Source organism: Dermacentor albipictus, chromosome 8 (genome assembly GCF_038994185.2).
Source record: "Dermacentor albipictus isolate Rhodes 1998 colony chromosome 8, USDA_Dalb.pri_finalv2, whole genome shotgun sequence".
In the NCBI taxonomy this organism is placed as follows: Eukaryota; Metazoa; Arthropoda; class Arachnida; order Ixodida; family Ixodidae; genus Dermacentor; species Dermacentor albipictus.
In genome coordinates, this window is record NC_091828.1 from 63,477,413 (window position 1) to 63,498,676 (window position 21,264).

The 21,264-nt window shown below is 45.0% G+C and overlaps 1 protein-coding gene across 6 annotated transcripts in view; it reads right to left on the minus strand.

Moving 5' to 3' along the window:
* The window catches only part of LOC135921763 (uncharacterized), a 238,070-nt gene that overhangs the window by 192,827 nt on the left and 23,979 nt on the right, over positions 1 to 21,264 (minus strand). For all 6 annotated transcript variants that reach the window (XM_070523495.1, XM_065456063.2, XM_065456062.2 and 3 more), the window contains 4 exons: positions 17,232 to 17,335; positions 15,707 to 15,959; positions 12,266 to 12,488; positions 609 to 771 (listed from right to left, as the gene is read on the minus strand). In XM_070523495.1, coding sequence (XP_070379596.1) covers positions 609 to 771; positions 12,266 to 12,488; positions 15,707 to 15,959; positions 17,232 to 17,335 — 743 coding nt within the window. The remainder of the gene's footprint in view (positions 1 to 608; positions 772 to 12,265; positions 12,489 to 15,706; positions 15,960 to 17,231; positions 17,336 to 21,264) is intronic.

A 21,264-nucleotide genomic window follows, 5' to 3' on the forward strand; every position in this document is an offset into this window, starting at 1 on the left:
GTTCGGATCCTTCCACGCTAAATCAACTTCAAAAGTTCCAACCCATTTGGGTGCTAAACCCGCCGCAAACTCAGGCCTCGCGTCGCTGAACTCATACGCGTAGGCGGAATTTCCACTCGCCCTTGCTCCTGCACGGTTGCAATTCGCTTCGATCACCGCGTTTCCTAGGCGATCGCAAATGTCAAGCGTAGTAGTCGAAAGGCTTCTTCGCGCCCGGTGAATCTGTCCGCTTGGCCGATATTGTGTCCGTCGGCGTCTGGAGGTGTCTTCCGAACATCAGAAAACCTGGCGTAAAGCCTGCCGAACGACTTTCCCTCGTTCATAGCGCGAAGGAGAGCACATGTAGGTGCTCGTCGCAATCGTTTTACGCTAGGGCGCGCGCCTCAAGTCGTGGCGTTACATCTTGATTCCGGCATTCCGTCATGTTCGACTGAGGAAACTGGTCTATTCTATTTTAGCTCTGTTCAGCTTCTTTGCTCTTTAGTTTAATGAATAATATAATTCGCGAACGTGAGCGTGCCGCTACAGCTTGACCAACGAAGAGACGTGCTTCCAGAAAATGAAATGCCCAGAGTAACAGCAACGCAGAATAAAAACTTGCTACTTACCTTCAAGGATAAAGTGGCATTTCTGAGATAGCCTGGTTGATTAAAAATTGTCTCGTAAATATTGAAAATTCCCCAGTGGTGAATGTTGTGATTCCACAAGTTCTCCTGAGCCCACGCTTTAGCGGACTGCTTACTCAGGTGGATCAAGAAAGCGCCTATGTCCCTGAAAAAAGGAACAAATAATTAGACAGCAACAAAGTGCTTTTCCAGGCAAGCAGAAAAGACAACATTATGAGAGAAAGCAGCGGCAAACTATTTAAATTATTATGGTCACAGCGCTTCATAAAATTGTGCACTTCTGCAGAGAAAGCAAGCAGAAAGTGAGGTTCGGAACGCACTGAAAAGTATTCAGCAAATTTTACGTCACTTCAGCAACACATATGACAATAATTCGTTGTGCGCTATGCAATGAAATATGGCGACATGAATTTCTGGAATGAAGAAATTGAATGAAGCAAGAGGACATCCCTTAATTGAGCGCTAGGGAGCCAAACACCGATGCTCTTTGAAATGGAAAATTTGCTCGAGTGGAGACTACAATTTTGTGTAGACACACTGAAAAATTCGCTGTATGGCAGCAGAATGCCTATGGCCCCGCTAAAACAATGACGTTCCAGTTTTCATAGCGTATTTGGCAGGAGAAGTTTTGAAGTGTGCATTTCTACACATACTATCGCAATGCAACTTGCTGATAACCCTAGCTACGTGGTACTAGAGCATTTTGACTAAGAGTTCAATATGGAGTCAACGAAAGCTATGCCGATTATTGAAAAATCTTGGATGTGGAACGATGCTCTCGTGAAGCGGCTAAATAAAGGCAAAATGACAGTATGATGTGTACAATTGATATATTTACATCGTGTTTAACGTCTTGCTCACAACGTGCGTGTGCTTAGGCACTGCATCGGTCGTAGCTTTAATTATATTTGATGATCATGTCATTGTGCTACACCGTTAGCAAGCTATGCAGTTTGAGACGCCGACGCAGTGATATCAGGAGCACGAAGGTGATGTAGGACGCTTGTTTAGGGAACAGCGCAATTGATAAATGCATGGATAAGAAGGGGAGCACGGAAATTCAAGAGCAATTCACAAATACAATAAGGTGTTCTTTACCCTATATGCCGCAGTGGCACATATTTACAACGAAGCATTGGCCGAGAATGCCCGCATAGATGATTGCCTAAATTCTGTGCAGCTAATAATTTATCTAAATAAAGAAACACGAACCCTTGTACATGTTTTGAAATTTTATTAAGGTTTCATTGGACTTCATAAAGATGCGTATGGGGATGTATCTACTGGTTTATTGGGTCATGTATTCGTTAATTAACACGAATATGGCAGTGCTCACAGGCTTCATTTTTAACGCGATACGTTAAGGAGCTCGTGTCGCAGAAAAACCGGTGTCGTCGGCGTCGGTGTCGGCGTCGGCGTTTGCGGCGTTGACCGTGAGCGATAAATCACGGCCGGCGCTTCATAAATAAAAAGCAACTTCCAAGATTGGCCCGGTGGGAATCGAACCAGGGTCTCCGGAGTGTGAGACGGAGACGCTACCACTCAGCCACGAGTTCGATGCTTCCAAGCGGTGCAAACGCGCCTCTAGTGAATGCGGTGTTGCCTTCGAAACGAGCCGTGGAAAGTTATACTGCGGTGTATATCGGTAATTATGAACATGTAACGTACAGGAGTCACAATTACACGAATTGCGAAGTGCGTTTCCGCTGCATTTCTTCTGCGCTTTCCGCACACGCAGAGACATCTTGCGGCAAACACAGAAGACCCCCTCCTCTCAATGTACGGCGCTGCCCCGACAGGAGGCGCGCCGCGCGCGCATTGGGACCGCTGCCAGGCGCGTCGCGGGACTCCCTCTCCCCTGACGACGCTTCGCCGTGCTCCCGGTCCTTTCTTTAGATTACTATCTATCTCTCTGCCCGTGCCGATCGCGACGTTTGGCTGGCGTAGATCGTTTCCCATCCGAGACACCGAGTTCTTTGGTTCGTTCCGTTCGCTCAGGCGCACGTTTCGTTGCCGCGCCGAACGCTGCGTTGCTCGACGCTCACCGCGTGATAGGTGGGCGCTAAGTCCGATGCGGGGCGCATCGTAAGTGATCGCTGTGCCGTAGCGCATTGTCTTATACCCCTTGGCGGGTCGACAGGAACGCTGTCGCGTCCCACTCTTGAAGGCGAAGCTTAAGCGTCCTCCAATTTTTTTCGAACTCTCCATGGGAATGCTGTTAAGGTAGCCATAGGAAGATTTGCTTTTCGCTGCGCTTCCTTGAACTTTGGTCAATACTTCATTCGACAGGAGGTGGGTAGGTAGCGATAGGTAGCAAGGCATTGGAAGTGGTACGGTAATACATCTACTAAGGGCAGGTAGTGACCACGGATCCGGTTCAAGAGACTGAAATAATCAGAAGAATAAGAGCGGGCTGGTGTGCGTTTGGCAGGCATTCTCAGATCATGAACATCAGGTTCCCGTTATCCCTCAGGATAAAAGTGTTTAACGGCTGTGTCTTACAAAGCTCACGTACGGGGCAGAAACCTGGAGGCCCCCTGCTACGCTTCCCTTTCCTTGGAATCCAATCTGTAACCCTTAATGACCATCGGTTATATTCACTCCTCATTACAAGTCCGGCCCATGCCCATTTCTTTTTCTTGATTTCAACTAAGATGTCAATAATGCGCGTTTTTTCATCTGCTCTTTTCTTATCCCTTAACGTTACATCCATCATTCTTCTTTCCATAGATCATTGCGTCGTCCTCGGTTTAGGTAGAACCCTTCTCGTAAGCCTCCAGGTTTCTGCCCCGTAAGCGAGTAAAGTTAAGACACAGCTGTTATACAATTTTCTCTTGGGGGATAATGGCAACCTGCTGTTCATAATCTGAGAATGCCTGCCAAACGCAGCCCAGACCATTCTTATTCTTCTGATTGTTTCAGTCATGATCCAGATCCATGGTCACTACTTGCCGTAAGTAGAAGTATTCCCTTACCACTTCCAGTGCCTCGCTACCTATCTTAAATTGCTGTTCTCATCTGAGAGTGTTAAACATTACTTTAGCTTTCTTCAATTTTATTTTCAGACCCACCCTTTTGCTTTGCCTCTCCAGATCATTGAGCATGGATAACAGTTGGTATGGTATGGTATGTAGAACTTTATTGAGGTCCTGAGGGATCAGTCTGGGACTGATGCGGGCCGCTCCCACGTCGGTACAGAGAGGCCGAGCCTCTCTGCCATTACACGGGCCTTCTGGACAGCCCTGAGTTGGTTCGCCAGCACATCACTGTGCAGCATTCGCTGCCACCACTGTTCACCTCGAGAACCATCACCGGCCAACGCCAAGCAGCGCCACAGCATGAGTTGTAAATCGAGCAAACACCCACACTTACTACAATAGACTGAAACCCCGCAGTCCGGATTAATTTTATTCATGATGACCGGGTTAGGCTACGTCCGTGTCTGCAGAAGCCTTAATGTAACCGCCTGCGGCCTATTTAATTTAGGATGTGGCAACGGGAATGCCCTGCGCCCTAAGTAATAGTGCTTGGTGATTTCGGTGTAGGTTAACAGTTGGTCCCTGTACTCAGGAGCGGGAGATCAAGCCCATTCAGGGAGTACACGGCACACTAATCCTCGTGCCTCCCTGTGCGCCACCTCGTTGAGGTTACGCGGGGCTGTCCCCATGTCCCCATGTGCGCTGGGAACCAAGTAACGGTATGCGAAGTGATATCCCTACCCTGCAGCGGTCTGTTAGCCGGTTCCGCAACAAGTCCTCTCGAGAAGGCTGTAATCGCAGATCGTGAGTCGCTAAACACCAAAACTCTTCTAGAATCGATTAGTGCTAGAGCAATAGCCACCTGTTCAGCAACCCCCGGGTCTTTGGTATAAATGGAAGCAGCATTTCTAACGCTCCCTTTGCCATCTACTACCACCACCGAATAAGCATTTTTACCATTAATCCATGCGGCGTCAACAAACGCAGACTCCTCTTCCTGATCCTTTGCCTCTCGCAACAAAGCCCTAGCTCTCGCGACCCGCCTCCCTACATTGTGCACGGGGTGCACATTCCGCGGAAATGGACGAACCATGATATTTGCCCTAAGGTTCACGTTCAACTCGTGTAGGGGCGCCCTCTCGTGCGACACAGCCACCGATTCTTCAATTGGCTCTAATATATACCTACCCGCTGGTGTACCTAGCAAGCGCTCCCTCTGTGCGGTACGTTGAGCCTCAGCAATTTCATCTAAAGTATTATGCAAACCCAGTCGTAACAGCATATCGTTTGACGTAGTCATAGGCAGACCAAACGCAGACTTGATGGCTTTTCTGATTAATGCTTCCAATTTATTTTTCTCACCCCTATTCCAATTTAGCATAGCTGCCGCATACGAGAAATGACACATAATAAATGCGTGAACTAAGCGCATCGCACCTTCTGCTCCTAAACCCCTATGCCTATTAGAGATCCTTCTTATAAGTCTTATGGCCTCCTCCGTTTTCTTGGTAATACGCTGAATGGTTCTAATGTTCGATCCGTTCGCTTCAAGTACAAAACCCAGGACCCTGATTGCTTCAACTTTGGGTATCACCGACCCTTCCCTAGTATGAATCCTAATGCAAGGCTCAACTTCCGGTACCCAACCCCTCGGCCTACGACCTACCTTCTTAGATTTGAACATCAACAACTCCGACTTTTTAGTGGAGCACTTGAGCCCCATGAGACCCAGATACTCCTCCGTAAGCGTTACCACCTGCTGCAGCCTAGCCTCAAGCTCTCCATCACTACCACCGACACTCCATATAGTATTGTCATCCGCGTAGATAGAATAGCCAATATCCTGGACAGTGTCCAGTCTATTAGCCAACTTCGACACCGCCAGATTGAATAACATAGGCGAGAGTACGGATCCCTGCGGAGTACCACAGCAACCCAATTTAACGACTTCCGATTTTATCTCCCCAAACCTGAGACGTGTCTTTCTATCCGTAAGGAAAGCCTTGACAAAATTGAAAAGCCGCTGCCCCATATTTAAGTCCGATAGCACCCGTAGAATGAAAGAATGTTGGATTTTATCGAAAGCTTTTTCCACATCAAGTCCAATTAGTGCCTTAGTATCCCTTGTTCGCCGGTCAAGGATCTGATGCTTAATCCTGATCATAGCATCCTGAGTCGAGAGGCCAAGGCCGAAATCCTATCATCGAGTGCGGAAAGACCCCATTGCTCTCAACATAACGCGTTAGCCTATTTAAAATGGCATGCTCAATGACTTTTCCCAAACACGACGTCAGGGAAATGGGTCTGAGATTTTCAAGCCCTATGGCCTTCCCCGGTTTCGGTATCAGAACAGTAGTTGTCAGTTTCCACTCTTCCGGGAAAGAGCCTTCCTTCCATAGGCAATTGATCTGCCGCGTAAGGAACTCAATTGACCCATCGTCTAAATCCCGCAGCATTTTATTCGTAATGCCATCCGGCCCTGATGCCGATCGACCATTAAGATTCTGCAGCGCCATCCTTATATCACTTTCACTAAATTCCGCATCCATAGCTGTATTTTCGTCTCCACTACATTCCAAAACCACATCAGGTGTATCGTGCCAGGTCTCCAACGGAAGGTATCTCTGAGCCAAATCCTTTAGCAACTCCTGCTCCGTGGAGTCCCGACACGCCTGATGGACCAGCTTACCTATCACAGTCCTCTGATTAGACTTAGTGTTTGTCTCATCTAGTAAATGTCTGAGCAAACTCCAGGTGCCTCCCCTCTTAATGCGACCATCAATAGAATTGCACACTTCATCCCATTGCTGCTTGCACAGTACCTGACAATGGTCTTCAATTTCCTGATTAACCACTGCTATACGCTTTCTAAGCCTTCTATTTAATCTCTGACCCTTCCATCTCGCTAACATCGACTGCTTTGCTTCCAACAAATGTGCCAGGCGACTATCCATGTGTTCCGTGTCAATATCGGTCTGAACCTCTTTAGTGGACGCCTCAACGTCACTTTTAAGCTGACTAGTCCACTGTTCCAAGGTCAACTCATTTCCCTCATCATCGATTCTCTGCGCTCTTCTTTTCCTAAATGCATCCCAGTCAACCATCCTGAATGTGCGCTCCTTTTTATTAGCCACTACCAAAGTAATCATAAGTATGTAATGATCGCTACCAAATCTATATTAGAATTGCACCAGGACGAATCCACCACCCCCCGAACAAAAGTGAGATCAGGTGTCGAATCTCTACATGTCGACGTGCCACATCTGGTGGGATACGAGGGGTCGGTAATCAGAGTTAAATTCCAGTCTAGTGCCTGCTGCCATAGTCTCTCCCCCTTATTAGTGCTATAAACATACTTCCACACCAGATATGTTGCACTGAAGTCCCCTTCAATAAGCAACGGTTCATCCTTAGCCAGATTGGTTGCCTTGGTCAAGAGAGATTTGAAACTCTGCTTCGTGTCCCGGGGGCTACTGTTCAGGTTAAGCAGGTAAACGCTCCTCTGACATGACCTTTGCCGACCTAAGATTACTTCCACCATAATATATTCAATCTTGCAATCTGCCATGTGAAGATCGTGTCTAATATACGCCAACCTCCTCCTAATGAGAGTAGCGAGTCCTCTGTCCTGTTCATTATCCTTAACTTCCGCTTTGAAATTCGTTAAGGTCACGTTAGACGTCAGTGTTTCCTGTAACATGATAACTTGAGGCTTGAAACCATGCGTTCTAACAAACTGCTGCAGAGACGCCTTCTTATGATTGAACCCCCTACAATTCCACTTCCAAATACTAAATGAACTATTTAATAGAGCCATCTTTGCCACGGAAATTTGGTGAACAATTTTTGAGCTCAAGTCCACTCGGCGACTTACCCCGCTGGACTAGCGGCCGAGTGCACTCCCGCTCCATAACAGGGACCACTGTCTCGTTTAGATATATTTCAATTTTGCCTAATCTCTGATCCGTGATATTTTCCCTTCTTCTATCCGCTCCAGTCTACTACTGATCTGATTTACACTTTCTTGCAATGTCGCCATCATTGCTTTAAGCTCGGAACCGACTTTGCCCTGAATCTGTACGGTCGAGGATAAGGCCCTCTTTTTCGGAGCAGGCGTCTCTTCGTCCACCATGTTCTGTTCTGCGACCTCCACAGACCTTGGTACCTCAACCGAGTCATCATGTTTCCTAGTCTGCCTTAAGCTATCGCTGTTACCGGAAGGTAAGCCGTTCCTAAGTTCAGCTATCTCTTTGATAAGCCCGTCAATGGCTGCTTTTAAACTACTATTCTCTCTCTCCAATTGCGCAATCCAAGGACGTCGGGCAGATTGTTCTAGAAAACTGGCCACCCTATATACGCAGTGACTCATGACTTCGAGCGTATGGGAATCTTGGAAAAACGCTCACATAATCCTAATCCATAAGAAAGGGGAAGCCAAAAACGAAAAATTATAGACCAATCAGCCTACTGTCCCTTGTCCACAAAGTATTTACTAAGGTAATCACAAAGAATCAGGAACACCTTAGACTTCTGTCAACCCAAGGACCAGGCTGGATTCCGTAAAGGCTACTCAACAATAGACCATAATCACACTATCCATAAGGTGATAGGGAAATGTGCAGAATATAACCAACCCTTATATATTGCTTTCATTTACTAGAAAGCATTTGATTCAGTCGAAACCTCAGCAGTCATGCATTAAGGAACCGAGGGGTAGAAAAGCCGTATGTGAAAATACTGAAAGGTATCTATAGCGGCTGCACAGCCACCGTAGTTCTCCACAGAGAAACCAACAAAATTACAATAACGAAAGGAGTCAAGCAGGGAGATACGATCTCTTCATTGCTATTCCCAGCGTGTTTACAGGAAGTATTCAGAGACCTGTATTGGGAAAAATTGGGGATAAAATTTAAGGGAGAATATTTCAGTACCATGCGATTCGCTGATGATATTGCCTTGCTTAGTAACTCAGGGGACCAGTTGCAATGCATGCTCACCAACCAGCAGAGGCAAAGCAGAAGCGTAGGTCTAAAAATAATCTGCAGAAAACTAAATGAATGTTTAACAGTCTCGGAAGAGAACAGCAGTTTACAATAGGTAGCGAAGCACTGGAAGTGGTAAGGGAATACATCTACTTAGGGCAGGTAGTGACCACGGATCCCGAACATGAGACCTAAATAAACAGAAGAATAAGAATGGGCTGGGGTGCGTTTGGCAGGCATTCTCAAATCATGAACAGCAGGTTGCCACTATCCCTCAAAAGGAAAGTGTATAACAGCTGTGTGTTACCAGTACTCACATAGGGGGCAGAAACATGGAGGCTTACGAAAAGGGTTCTGCTGAAATTGAGGATGACGCAACGAGCTATGGAAAGAAGAATGATGGGTGTAACATTAAGGGAGAAGAAAAAAGCTGCTTGGGTGAGGCAACAAACGCGAGTTAATGACATCTTAGTTGAAATCAAGGAAAAGAAATGGACACGGACAGGACATGTTATGAGGAGAGAAGTTAACCGATGGTCATTAAAGGTTATGGACTGTATTCCAAGGGAAGGGAAGTGTAGCAGGGGACGGCAGAAAGTTAGATGGGCGGATGAGATTATGAAGTTTGCAGGGACAACATGTCCACAATTACTACATGACCGGGGCAGTTGGAGAAGTATGGGAAAAGCCTTTGCCCTGCAGTGGGCGCAACCAGGTTGATGATGATGATGATTATGATGACGGTTGCTGTGGAGCATATATAGATATTTTTCAGTATTTTTACGTACGGCTAGTGTACACCCTGATTGCGTAATGCTTCCACGACTGCTGAGGTTTCAACTGCATCAAACGCTTTCTCCTACTCAATGAACGCTATATGTAAGGGTTGGTTATATTCCGCACATTTCTTTAACACCTGATTGATAGTGTGAATATGGTGTATTGTTGAGTAGCGTTTACGGAATCCTGCCTGGTCCTTCGGTTGACAGAAGTCTAACGTGTTCCTGATCCAATTTTCGATTACATTAGTAAATACTTTGTAGTTAACGGACCGTAAACTGATTGGCATATAATTTTTCAAGTCATTAACGTCCCCTTTCTTATGGATTAGGATTATGCGAGCGTTCTTCCAAGATGCCGGTATGCTCGAAGTCATGAGGCATTGCGTATACAGGGGGGCCAATTTTTCTAGAACAATCTGCCGGCCATCCTTCAACGAATGTGCTGTTACCTTATCCTCCCTAACTGCCTTCCCTCTCTCTTTGTATAGCTCCCAATGCTTTCATTACTTCTTCCGGCGGTACTTGTGGGATTTAAAATTCCTCTAGACTATTCTCTCTTCGATTATCGTCGTCGGTGCTTGTGGTACTGTATAAACATCTGTAAAACTCTTCAACCACTGGAACTATCTCATCCATATTAGTAATTATATTGCCGGCATTGTCTCTTAACGCCTACAACTGATTCTTGCCTATTCATAGATTCTTCACTGCTTTTAGGCTTCCTCCATTCCTTAGAGCATGTTCAATTCTATCCATATTATACTTCGTTATGTCAGCTGTTTTACGGTTGTTGAATTACTTGAAAAGTTCTGCCAGTTCTATTCTAGCTGTAGGGCTAGAGGCTTTCATACATTGGCGTTTCTTGATCAGGTCTTTCGTCTCATGCGATGCCCTAATAGCATCCTATCTAACGGAGTGACCCCCGTGTTCTATTGCAGAATCCCTGATGATGCCCATGGGATTGTCGTTCATATCTTCAACACTAAGGTCCTCTTCCTGAGGTAAGGCCGAATACCTGTTCTATAGCTTCATCTAGAAATTCTCTATTTCCTCTTACCGCTAGTTCATTGATCAGCTTCATATGTAGCAAGCAGTTTCTCCCGTTCCCTCTTAAAGTCTAGGCTAATTCGAGTTCTTACCATCCTATGGTCACTGCAGCGTACCTTGCCGAGCACGTCCACATCATGGATGATGCCACGGTTAGCGCACATTATGACGTCTATTTCATTTCTATTCTCACCATTCGGGCGCCTCCACGTCCACTTTCGGCTATCCCGCTTGCGGAAGAAGGTATTCATTATCCGCATATTATTCTGTTCTTCAAACTCTAGTAATAACTCTCCCCTGCTATTCCTTAAGCCAATGCCACATTCCCCAACTGACTTGCCTGCAGCCTGCTTCTTGCCTACCCTCGCATTAAAGTCGCTTATGAGTAGAGTGTTTTGACTTTGCCCATCATTGTTTCCATGCCTTCGTGAAGCTCTCGACTTCCTGTTCATCATGGCTGAATGTAGGGGCGTAGACCTGTACTACCTTCAATTTGTACCTCTTTTTGAGTTTCACAGCAAGATCTGCCACCGTCTCGTTATTGCTGTAGAATTCCTGTGTGTTACTGGCTATATCCTTATTAATCAGGAATCCAGCTTCTAGTTCTCGTCTCTCCGCTAAGCCCCGGTCGCACAGGAACGTGCCCGCTTTTTAGCACTGTATGTGCTTCTTTTTTCCTCCTAACTTCACTGAGCCCTATTATATCCCATTTACTGCCCTATAATTCCTCCAAAAGCACTGCTAGACTCACCTCACTAGATAACGTTCTAGCGTTAAACGTTGCCAGGTTCATATTCCAATGGCGGCCTGTCCGCAGCCAGTGATTCTTAGCACCCTCCACTGCATCGCAGGTCTGACCGGCGCCGTGGTCAGTTGCTTCGCAGCTACTGGGGACTGAGGGCCGGGGTGTTATTGTTGTATTCATATAGGAGGTTGTAGCCTAATACTGCACCAGGGTGGCCAACTCTTCTCCGGTGAGGAAGTGTGTTGCTGGTTCTTGTCACCGGTACCAGGCCGTACCCCAGGCCTGTTTATGCAATTTTATCAACACAAGGATTTTTTCTTTAATCTGGTGGAAAATTGCGCGGTACCGGGATTCGAACCACGGTTCTCTAGCACGCGAGGCGGATGTTCTACCGCTCCACCGTTGCACCGCATGGTTCAGTGGGTGTTGAAGCCTGCGTCCCTCGTTTGTAGCAGCGAAAGGGCTCCCAAATTCGCATTAGCTGCGAAACCACGCCACGAGCATTCCTCTACCGAGCGGGTGAACGGAAACACTTGGTACCGCAGTAGCGTGTCAGGTGCAGCGTTAAGGCAGAGGGCATTGCCGCCACTCCAAATCACCTCACTCTCTAAAGCCTGCGTTATTCAAGCGTTGCTTGTCCACGCAAACTGTCCCTGCATCCTAACTGCGCTTCGCTAAGGCGAAATCAAAACGCGCCGAGCTTCTCAGCGCGCTCTGTTTCCCGCGAAGATTAATGAGTCGGAGGACCACTCAATGTCGTTTAGTTGAACATCAATGTGTTACGTTTAACCGCTAATAAGAAGAGCGCTGGTGTCCTCAGGTTTTTTTAGTTCAACCATTAATTATCGACATTTACATAAGTTTATTTGATTCCTTCCGATATATTGTGCAAAAAAAATGAGCACGTCTGAGCGCAATATCATGCAAGGAATTCAGTTGTGCTACAAACGGGTAATTGTTGAGGAGTACGGAAAGGATATATTTCTTTTCCTAGTTGAATAAAAAAAATTTCAAAGTATCATGCGTGTTTCTCGCATCATTGGCCCATGCCTTGCCTTTGTTTGGCCTCACTGCTCCGTCGCTTCTCGAGACAGCTTGAACTTACAATGCGAATATGGAGATGCCGAACTGGGTCTTTTGCCCCTTGGTCGCCATGGATTGAAAGGTCGCGAACTTTCCCTTGGACGTCTCACCCGGTCTCTCGAAGGGCTTCTCCAGCGATTCGTAGAACGTGAAGTCGCAGACCCCGTCTTCTGGCATCTCCATCTCGCCATCACTGGCCACGGTGCAGATGTAGGCGTTACTTTGCGGTGGCTTGTCAACTAAAGCTGCACAGAGCGGGACGTGGCGTACAGAAAGTCTACTCATGCGCCATGATAGCGTGTGACCACGTCAGAGAGCAAACAGGGTCATTGAACTCTGACACACGTTGTATAGCTTGCAGCAGAACAAAATGAACTCTGCAAATATATACCTATGTATTCCCTGATTAAGAAGAAAGAAGTATAAACCCATGTAGTGTTACGAAATTGTGAACTTGAGCTAAAGGCAGTGTTGGTGACTTTGTTACTCAATTTTCCACAAAGTCGCGAATTACTAGCCCAAAATGTCTCTATCAGATTAGATTCTTGGATTTTCCCACGTCCAGGGCTTAACAGAACAACACCAATGCCAATTCACAACAACGGCGGGTGAACAAATTTCATGTTGAGCAACAATCAAGGTTGTGATACCGACCTAGCTCGCTTTTTTGAATGTTCCTGGCTGCCTATCTTATATGTTTCAGTTCTGCACTTGTAAATTGGCGATCATAATGTTAAAATTGCAGAGAAGTCCGATTTTCTAGAAGAATACGACACCGATGCTGTGTCTTTGCCGCACCGCCAGCTACATGGCTAAAAAAATTTCATTCGTTTTACCCTGGAAATAGCGGCAAATGAAGCAGAATATATCCTAGCCCCCTTTGCCTAAATTGAAGGCGAAGCAGTTCATACACCCAAATCTCTGCCAGTGTAATTTACTAAACTTCCTCCCAAACGTCACTAAGACTATATAAAGGCAACTGTCTCGTTAAAGTGACTAAAAGCTTGATGTACTAAGAAATCTTCTCCCTAAATTCCTAAATCTGCCACAGCCCTTTGCTTTAGGTCTCAATATGCCGAATGAAACGCATAGCAATGTAGTCCTATTTAAGTAATTGGCTTCCTCTGGATACGCGGAATTCGTTGAAACATGTGTATTTTTTTCACAAATTATGAATGCATTTTGTACAAAATCAAGAACTTCACACACTAACACATAGAGTCCGCCCTTTTTAATGTCATTCTTGGTTCATGAATGTATAACCAAGTGGTGCCAGTTACATTTTTTAATATTTCTGCCTTTTTACCTTAAGTGACACTTCGAATATGGTGTGTGGTATCTAACGCAAATATTCTCTTGAGCTGGAAATGCAGATAGCTGGATAAGCAGATAAGCAGCCAAGAAGTCAACTTTCAGAGTTATTTATTTACAAAAGTTGCGAATAAAATATTTTGCCGATTAGTTTAGTATATATATTAATATTTATGAATTGAAGCGAGCGTATTCTCAACAAACATTCACTCGGGGAATTTTCTTAACTAGCCCGTGTTTTGATGTAAGCGCGTTCAAACTTGGGGAAAACTTCAATAATTGATCCAAATATTGTATTAAAAAGCGCCTTGTTATGGAGGGGATACGAAAATTAAGTGAACAACCCATCCAAAGATATCTGTTCAGCGCAACAAAAGCACGACACAAGAAGATACGAAGACGAAGGCAAGCGCCTGTCTTCATCTTCGTTTCTTCTTCTGTGTGTTTTTGTTGCGCTATACAGCTACCTTTCAATGTTGACTGACCAACAAGCCTATATGACCGCCCTAGTTGAATAACCCAAACACGATGGCATCCTGTCGCACATTACGGGAATGAACACACCAAAACTGATAATCTGGTGTCATGCTCAGAAATAGTTTCAGTTGAATAGACTCAGTGAACCGAGAAAGGGCAACTTGAAAATTGAATTTGCCTCAAATAAACAATGTGAAAGTTAGGCCAAATTTGTAATATAGTACAGTCAGATTGTAACTTCTCGCGCGTATATTTCCCGCTTTTTAGAGCTGTTATTGTCTAGGATTCAAATTTCGCGTTGTCAAAAAGAAGTATGCGGGAAAGACAGCCTATAAAAGTTCCAACAAAAAATTATAAGAATGCACTCAGCAGTCGCTGCTTCGTCTTACCAAGGTACGACGCAACTTCTGCAATTCTATAGCAGTGAATTTGCTTGATGAGTTTTATATGGCCATCAAAACGAGGCGTTGAAAAGTTATTCAATGTGTATACGTATATCAGGCTCCACTTTATTGGAGAAATTTGGTGAACTAATTGGTGAACTAATATGGTGAAATAATTTGGTTCTAAAGGCAGTGAAGGGGGGGGGGTGGAATCACAAGCAGAAGGAGAACACCTATGTTCGTGTTCTACCTGTGTCAAGTTCTTTCCGGTCCGCTTCCACTTCCGTGTGCGGCGAGCTGCCGGTCACAAGGCAATTTTGTGGGTGTTTGCGGGCTTCGTTCGTGCTTGGAAAAATACTTTTATGTTGCAGCTATTGAGCAACAAAAAGCTGTATCCGGTTATTTTCATGTTGTTCTACAACTTTATCATTGAGGCACTTATTCTAAATATAATATTTGGGAAGCTGAACAATTCAGACAAAACTAAGTAATTAGGTGGTATGTAATATAGCATAACCTGAGTATCTCCAAGCGACGGAACACAACACTGCCATGGTTCTGTCCAGCTACATGGTACTCGCACATATTTTTTAAATCTTGGTGCATTGTAATTGCGGCACTCTGTGCGTGTAGATGTGCGTTACCACCGACCCTTGGTCATATCTTTAGGAAGTAAAAGTTGCTTTTTGGTATATTAGAGCACAATATATATCAGGCCCCTCGGTTAACCCCCTTTCTTCTAGTTCATTACATAACAGGGTTTCGAATCCGGCAACATCAATGCCTTCAGGTAGCACGTGTGGATTCATTCACCCGTTGCCTTCACCCAAAATCATCAGGTACTGGTGAGGCCTGCGGAAGAAAGGAAGTTTCATATCCGCCGCCAAGATTTGTGAGTGGTGGCACTGGTTGACACTCCCAGGGTTACTTGTATTAGTAACGCATATATGCCCTACCAATTGGATGGGAAGGTGGCGGCGGCGATAGCTCAATTGGGAGAGCATCGCACAAGTAATACGACGACGTGGGATCGTTCCCCACCTGCGGCAAGTTGTTTTTATGCACTTTCAACTCCACTAATTTATAATTTCCATAGTTTAATTATTAAGAACAAGTAATTTCATGTGTTGTCCTTCGAGTCTTTTTTTGTTGGTTTCTTCTGATTATATCTATATATATGTATGTATGTGTGTGTGTGTGTGTGTGTGCGTGTGTGTGTGTGTGTGTGTGTGTGTGTGTGTGTGTGTGTGTGTACTTAGGTATATACTGTTAACATAGATTAGGACACGTACGTGCAAGCGTGGTAGGAGGTCTCGTCGATTGTGGTGTTGTAGTAACAGGCGGCGTAGTAGGAGGCGCTTTGGTTGTTGTGGGCTTTGGCTTCGTTGGTGTGGTTGGCGTAGTAGGTGCTGGAGTAGGTGGTGCTGGGGTGATCTTCAGTGTGGTAGGTTGCTGCGGTGGCACCCCTTTGTTCGGCGTTGGTATGATCTCCTGCTCCCTAGTAACAGGATGCTGCACTCCGGTGGATGTCACAGGAGTTGGTGTCTGCAGAGGATGCCAGTTTCCAGGTGGAATTGTTAAGAAAGATCATCATCACCACCATGGAAACCATCTTTATAATCACTTTATTTATGTGTGCCGTAGGAAGAGGGCCTCTCTCAGAGGCCTCCAGTTTCCTTTGTCACATACAAACTCACAACAGTTCATTTAGGCCTGCGAATGTTTTGATTTTTATGACACCATATACTTTGCAATCATATAAGATAGCACGTCCCAACTCTACGTACTCATTTCGTAATGCTAATAGATAAGTGAATCATCTCCATACTTATCTGACTTCCTCAACTGTATTGCTTGGTCAAAATGTCAACGAGAATATAGGCTACTACGGCGTGCCTCCTAATACGCATCACTATTTTGCTTGTCCCTTAAGGGGTAAAATTAGTGACATTCACTTATTGTCATGTAATGTGAACCGACCTGACACGGAGTAGCACACGGAAAGCATACAAACAGCGGTTACATGCTTCATAATGTATGCTGAGTTCTGCGTGACCCTTCAAACTCCACTATTTCCGAAAAGAGGCAACAATGCACGCATTCCACATCTTCACCAACCACATGCTACCGCAGTACCAAAAGGTTGCGACACTGAGATAACAATGCAAAAGGAATTAAACATCTACGTGAAGAGCCGACACGTTGCACGTGTAGTATTAGTGACATAAAGTAAACAAGCTATATATATATATATATATATATATATATATATATATATATATATATATATATATATATATATATATATATATATATACACGTTCGTACAACAATTTGGCATGCCGGTTGCACATAGGCGATTATGGCGCTTTCATTCTAACACATAATATATGCAGTACTTGTATATAGACTAGTATACGACATATACTGTGTTAATGTACCGTGCACAGACGATTTTTCAGTCCCTGCCATTAGTGTTCTTCAGTACTATATAAGGTATATTCGTCTCTGTATTTTACTTTTGGTCATATGCATCTAGCACAAATAGAGGCTGCGTATTCGTCGGTTCATTCAATGACACATTCCCCCCCACCGGTCGGTAATGGACATAGCGACTGCGTTGATAATTGAACCTATGATAAGATCCACATTTTAATTGTCCTTGGATTTTTAATGGGAGCGACTCTGTAAACTGAGTTGCTTTTTCTTTACCTGATTCTGTTGTGCACACTTAAACGCTAACCAGCAGTATCACTTTAGATTTATGTAGTCAAAAGCTGCGCAGATTGAGAGGTATTGCTTTGCGAGTCAACTCACCGGCTGTCGCAGAGTGCTCGTGACCCCTCCACCGCCGCTGCTCTTTCCAGAACTAGTAGCTTTGCCGTACGTTGCTTTGCTGTCGTCTTTCATTTCGCCATCACCTTCATAAATACACGAGAAAGAACACCCGATGCGAGTTGAGGGACGCAACCTTCTCTCCCACTTGATTCCTAATAGCGAAACCGAACAGCATTCGAGGGCAACAGGCGATCAGTTATCCTTATGGGCGGGGGGGGATGGTAGGGCGTTTATGGATGACACCTGGTGTCCAGTTGAAAACAGGTGTCTTCCATCTGCTGACCAGTTCCTTCAATAAATAAAGCGAACTCAGCTCTACTGTCTCGACTGCTTGTCCGTTCTGTAACAGCTCTTGAAGGTCAGTTTAAGGTTTTCATCAGTGCTCTAGTAGATTGTTCGTTGCTCATGTGCACCACTGCGTTCTGTAGCCTTCATTGCAACATGCTTAGGGGAATCATGTCCAGCAACCGGTGAGGAGAAACTGCAAACCATGGTAGCCTGTGGACAGATGCAACCAACGACGCCTGACGGCAGTGCCTGATGACAAGACTGCCGTTCGCATCCTGTCAAGCTCCAGAGGTAGCAGTTATCAAGCATCTGGCAGCCATCTTACAAGCCTCGCACACTGCCCCAATGTGGATTCCTGCTTCTGTATTGCGCGTCTTTTACGCAGCCTGTAATGATAAATATGTTATCGCTTCTCACAAAAGATGGGCTGCGGATGCACTACTGAGAAAATTTCTTCCACGTTCAGGACAATTTTCTCAAACGCGTGCTTTATTAGAAGCGATAAGATGTGTTTATTACTCGTGAACTGCTCAAAAGAGGCACCTAGTGGCAATTTCCAGAGGCCTCAGTGGTTTCTCCCGGAAGTTCAATGACTCCGGTCATTGCAGATACGATAAGCCGCAACCGTCAGTGGGTGGATGGATAGATGGATGGATGGATGGATGGATGAATGATGGATGGATGGATGGATGGATGGATGGATGGATGGATGGATGGATGGATGGATGGATGGATGGATGGATGGATGGATGGATGGATGGATGGATGCATGGATGGATGGATGGATGGATGGATGGATGGATGGATGGATGGATGGATGGATGGATGGATGGATGGATGGATGGATGGATGGATGTTATGAGCGTCCCTTTTAGAACGGAGCGGTGGGTTGCGGCACCAAGCTCTTCCTATTACATTGCCTAATCTCCTACCTAGGTTAAAAAGAAAAAAAACAAAGAAATAAACCACTATGAACTTTGTTTGTTTGCAGTATTGGCACCAGGGGCCTGCCGTCTGGTGTCAGTGGAAAGGTTCAGGTGCACTCTCTTGTTTTGCATGGTTCTGTCCGCGCTTTTACGAAGACCACAAATCGCCCAAATATCTACGCTAAATGCGAAATAACAATCTATTATACCATTGACGAAGAGAGTGAATTTTTGTTGAGAGGACATTAGATTCTTAAGGATGACCACCATACAGTGACGCTGGAATGTGGAGGAGAGGAGGGGTATTTTGTCGAACAAACCAGCAGTCTACTCACACGCCATGAATGTTGATTCATATTTACTATCGATTCTATCTACAAGCAGCTACCTTGCCCCGCAATGACTGACCTCAGGCCCACAGTGCTAAACGGCGCTAATGAGCTTAATGCATAGAGTGTTCGCTTACCGCTTTCGCTGTTTTCCAATGAAACAACTCGCCGAAACTTTAATTTTTGCCAGCCAAACCATACATGACAAAACCTTGAAGGAAGAAATCAAGTCGGACAACCTTGACAATTCAACTTGGGCATCGCAAATGAATGAGTTGGTGCATCAGGGTAGAATATGCTCCTGGCGTTGAGATATTCGTTTGTTAGGAAATACAGACTTTATATGAATGTCATTGCTACAAACATGGTATATAATTGAATAGGTGCAATCAATATGAACCTGACTATTGTGGTGACGTTGCTGCACGGTCAATCTAGGAGTTTTTCTGGCACCAAGTGAGGAGAGGGAATAGGGGGAGGTTGTTTCTTAGGGAAAATCCAGTGAAACGCTGGAGTTGTCTTTCAACACACCGGGTAAGCCATCAAGTACAAAATTTCGGGCTGCCGCAGAACCTGATCCATTGCTGCAATCATTGCACCTGTAAACAAGAATTTCATTGCTACAAAGGTGGTATTGAAGGGAACAGGTGCAATCAATTATGAACCTAAATAGTGCGGTGACGTTGCTGCACGGTCAACCTAGGAGTTTTTCAGGCACTAAGTCAGGAGGGGGTATAGGGGGAGCTCGTTTCTTACGGAAAATCTTGTGAACCGGTGGAATTGTCTTCCAAGACAATGGGCCAGCCAAACATTAAAAAGTTTTGGTACGTCGCAACACCTGCCCTATTCCTGCACGGTAGCATTGCTCCTGCAAATCTTTTTCGGGGAATAAATCTCTTCAGATGACTGTATAAACATGAATATGTAAATTTATTTGGCAACAAAGGATTCCTAAAAAAAATGCTCGACAGGTCTGAAAACAATACTTACACTTTCGAGGTAGAGTTTGAGTGCTACCTATATCGGTGGTGTATACTTGTGGTTTGGTTATTGACTTCTCCGTCGATAAAAATTTCGACGTACATTTCGTGGATTTGCCAAACATTATTAGCCCTGCAAAGCCTAGTAAGGCAACCTATCCTCTTAACTCCGCTCTTCAACAAGGAAATGCGCTAATATTCCTGTGCTGAAATGATTCCAACCCATGCCACACGTGTTCATCAACAAAAGCAGCCCAGCTGTTTGGCGCTCCACCACGAGTGCCCGCAGGTAGTTAGGGAACAATGCTCAGTGATGGCGATCACCGCCTCAATATAAGAAACCACGCAAAAGAAGGATAAGGTTGCCATCTACCCCTAACGTAGAACGAAGCTACACAGGAAACTCATACGGGTTTCTCCGACAGAGGGAAGAAAAAGAAGAAAAAAGGAAAAAGAAAGAAAAACCGTACAGATTTCTTTTGGAGCTTCGTCCTACTGGCGGGTGGGTGACAATTTTTCTCTTGCATGAAACTTTCAGCGCCTTACAGGATTCCGCAGTTCTAGTTAGGGCATTGATGTAAAAACACTGCCCACATCTCGCCCTTGGTCGAAAGCTACATGTCAGGTCAAACTGTGATGATGTGTGGAAAGAAAAAAAATCAGTTTTAAAGTGATACACCATTACGATATGAGACACCTTACGTCCACGGTGGATGGCACCAAGGTACCACGGTAGAAATGTGCAAATGGCCAAGATTGGGAGCACTACTTTCGCATGCCGTGCTATAGTGCAGCATTAAAGATATAATTTTAGAGCGTGGCCAACAGTACTGCTTTAGAATTCCCTACGAAATGCAAAGGAAACCACGTTCCCGACTCTGGTATTGCAATTTATGCAATCTGAGGGGTGTTAAATCTATCAGCTCATTCTTGTTCTCAACACATTCTTAAGACATGTTCTTAACATTTGTGTTCTTCCTGAGATGAGACCCAGACATGGGCACTTTTAGACTTTGTTTCTTTCTGTTAGCAAGGACCACATGTGGCAAAGCCATTGCGAATTTAGGTAGGTGACTTGGGTCTTATGCCCATTATCATCTTGCACATGCAAGGTAAGTGCCGGAACCATCCACCGTAGTTCCGATGGCCTCAATATATTCTGATGTTGTTGATGGAATATATTCTGGTGGTCAAGCTATTAGTGCAAGGGGAAACCACTGTAAATAATGTATAATCTAAAGAAACCTCTGAAGTAAGATGGAGCCTTAATGTGGTAACCTGTGATCGAACAACAATGTCGCTGGATCAAGCGCTTTCATGAATGAACTTCTGATTGAACTCAGCTTCTCAAAACGGATGTTAAAGCGACATCCCTTGTTCTCCACAGTTCAGTTCAAGATTTAACATTTTTCCAATCCTCACACCATCCTGTCCGTGTCTAACAAGTGGATAGGCTACAATGAAAATCTGGTCCTCAGAATATAATATC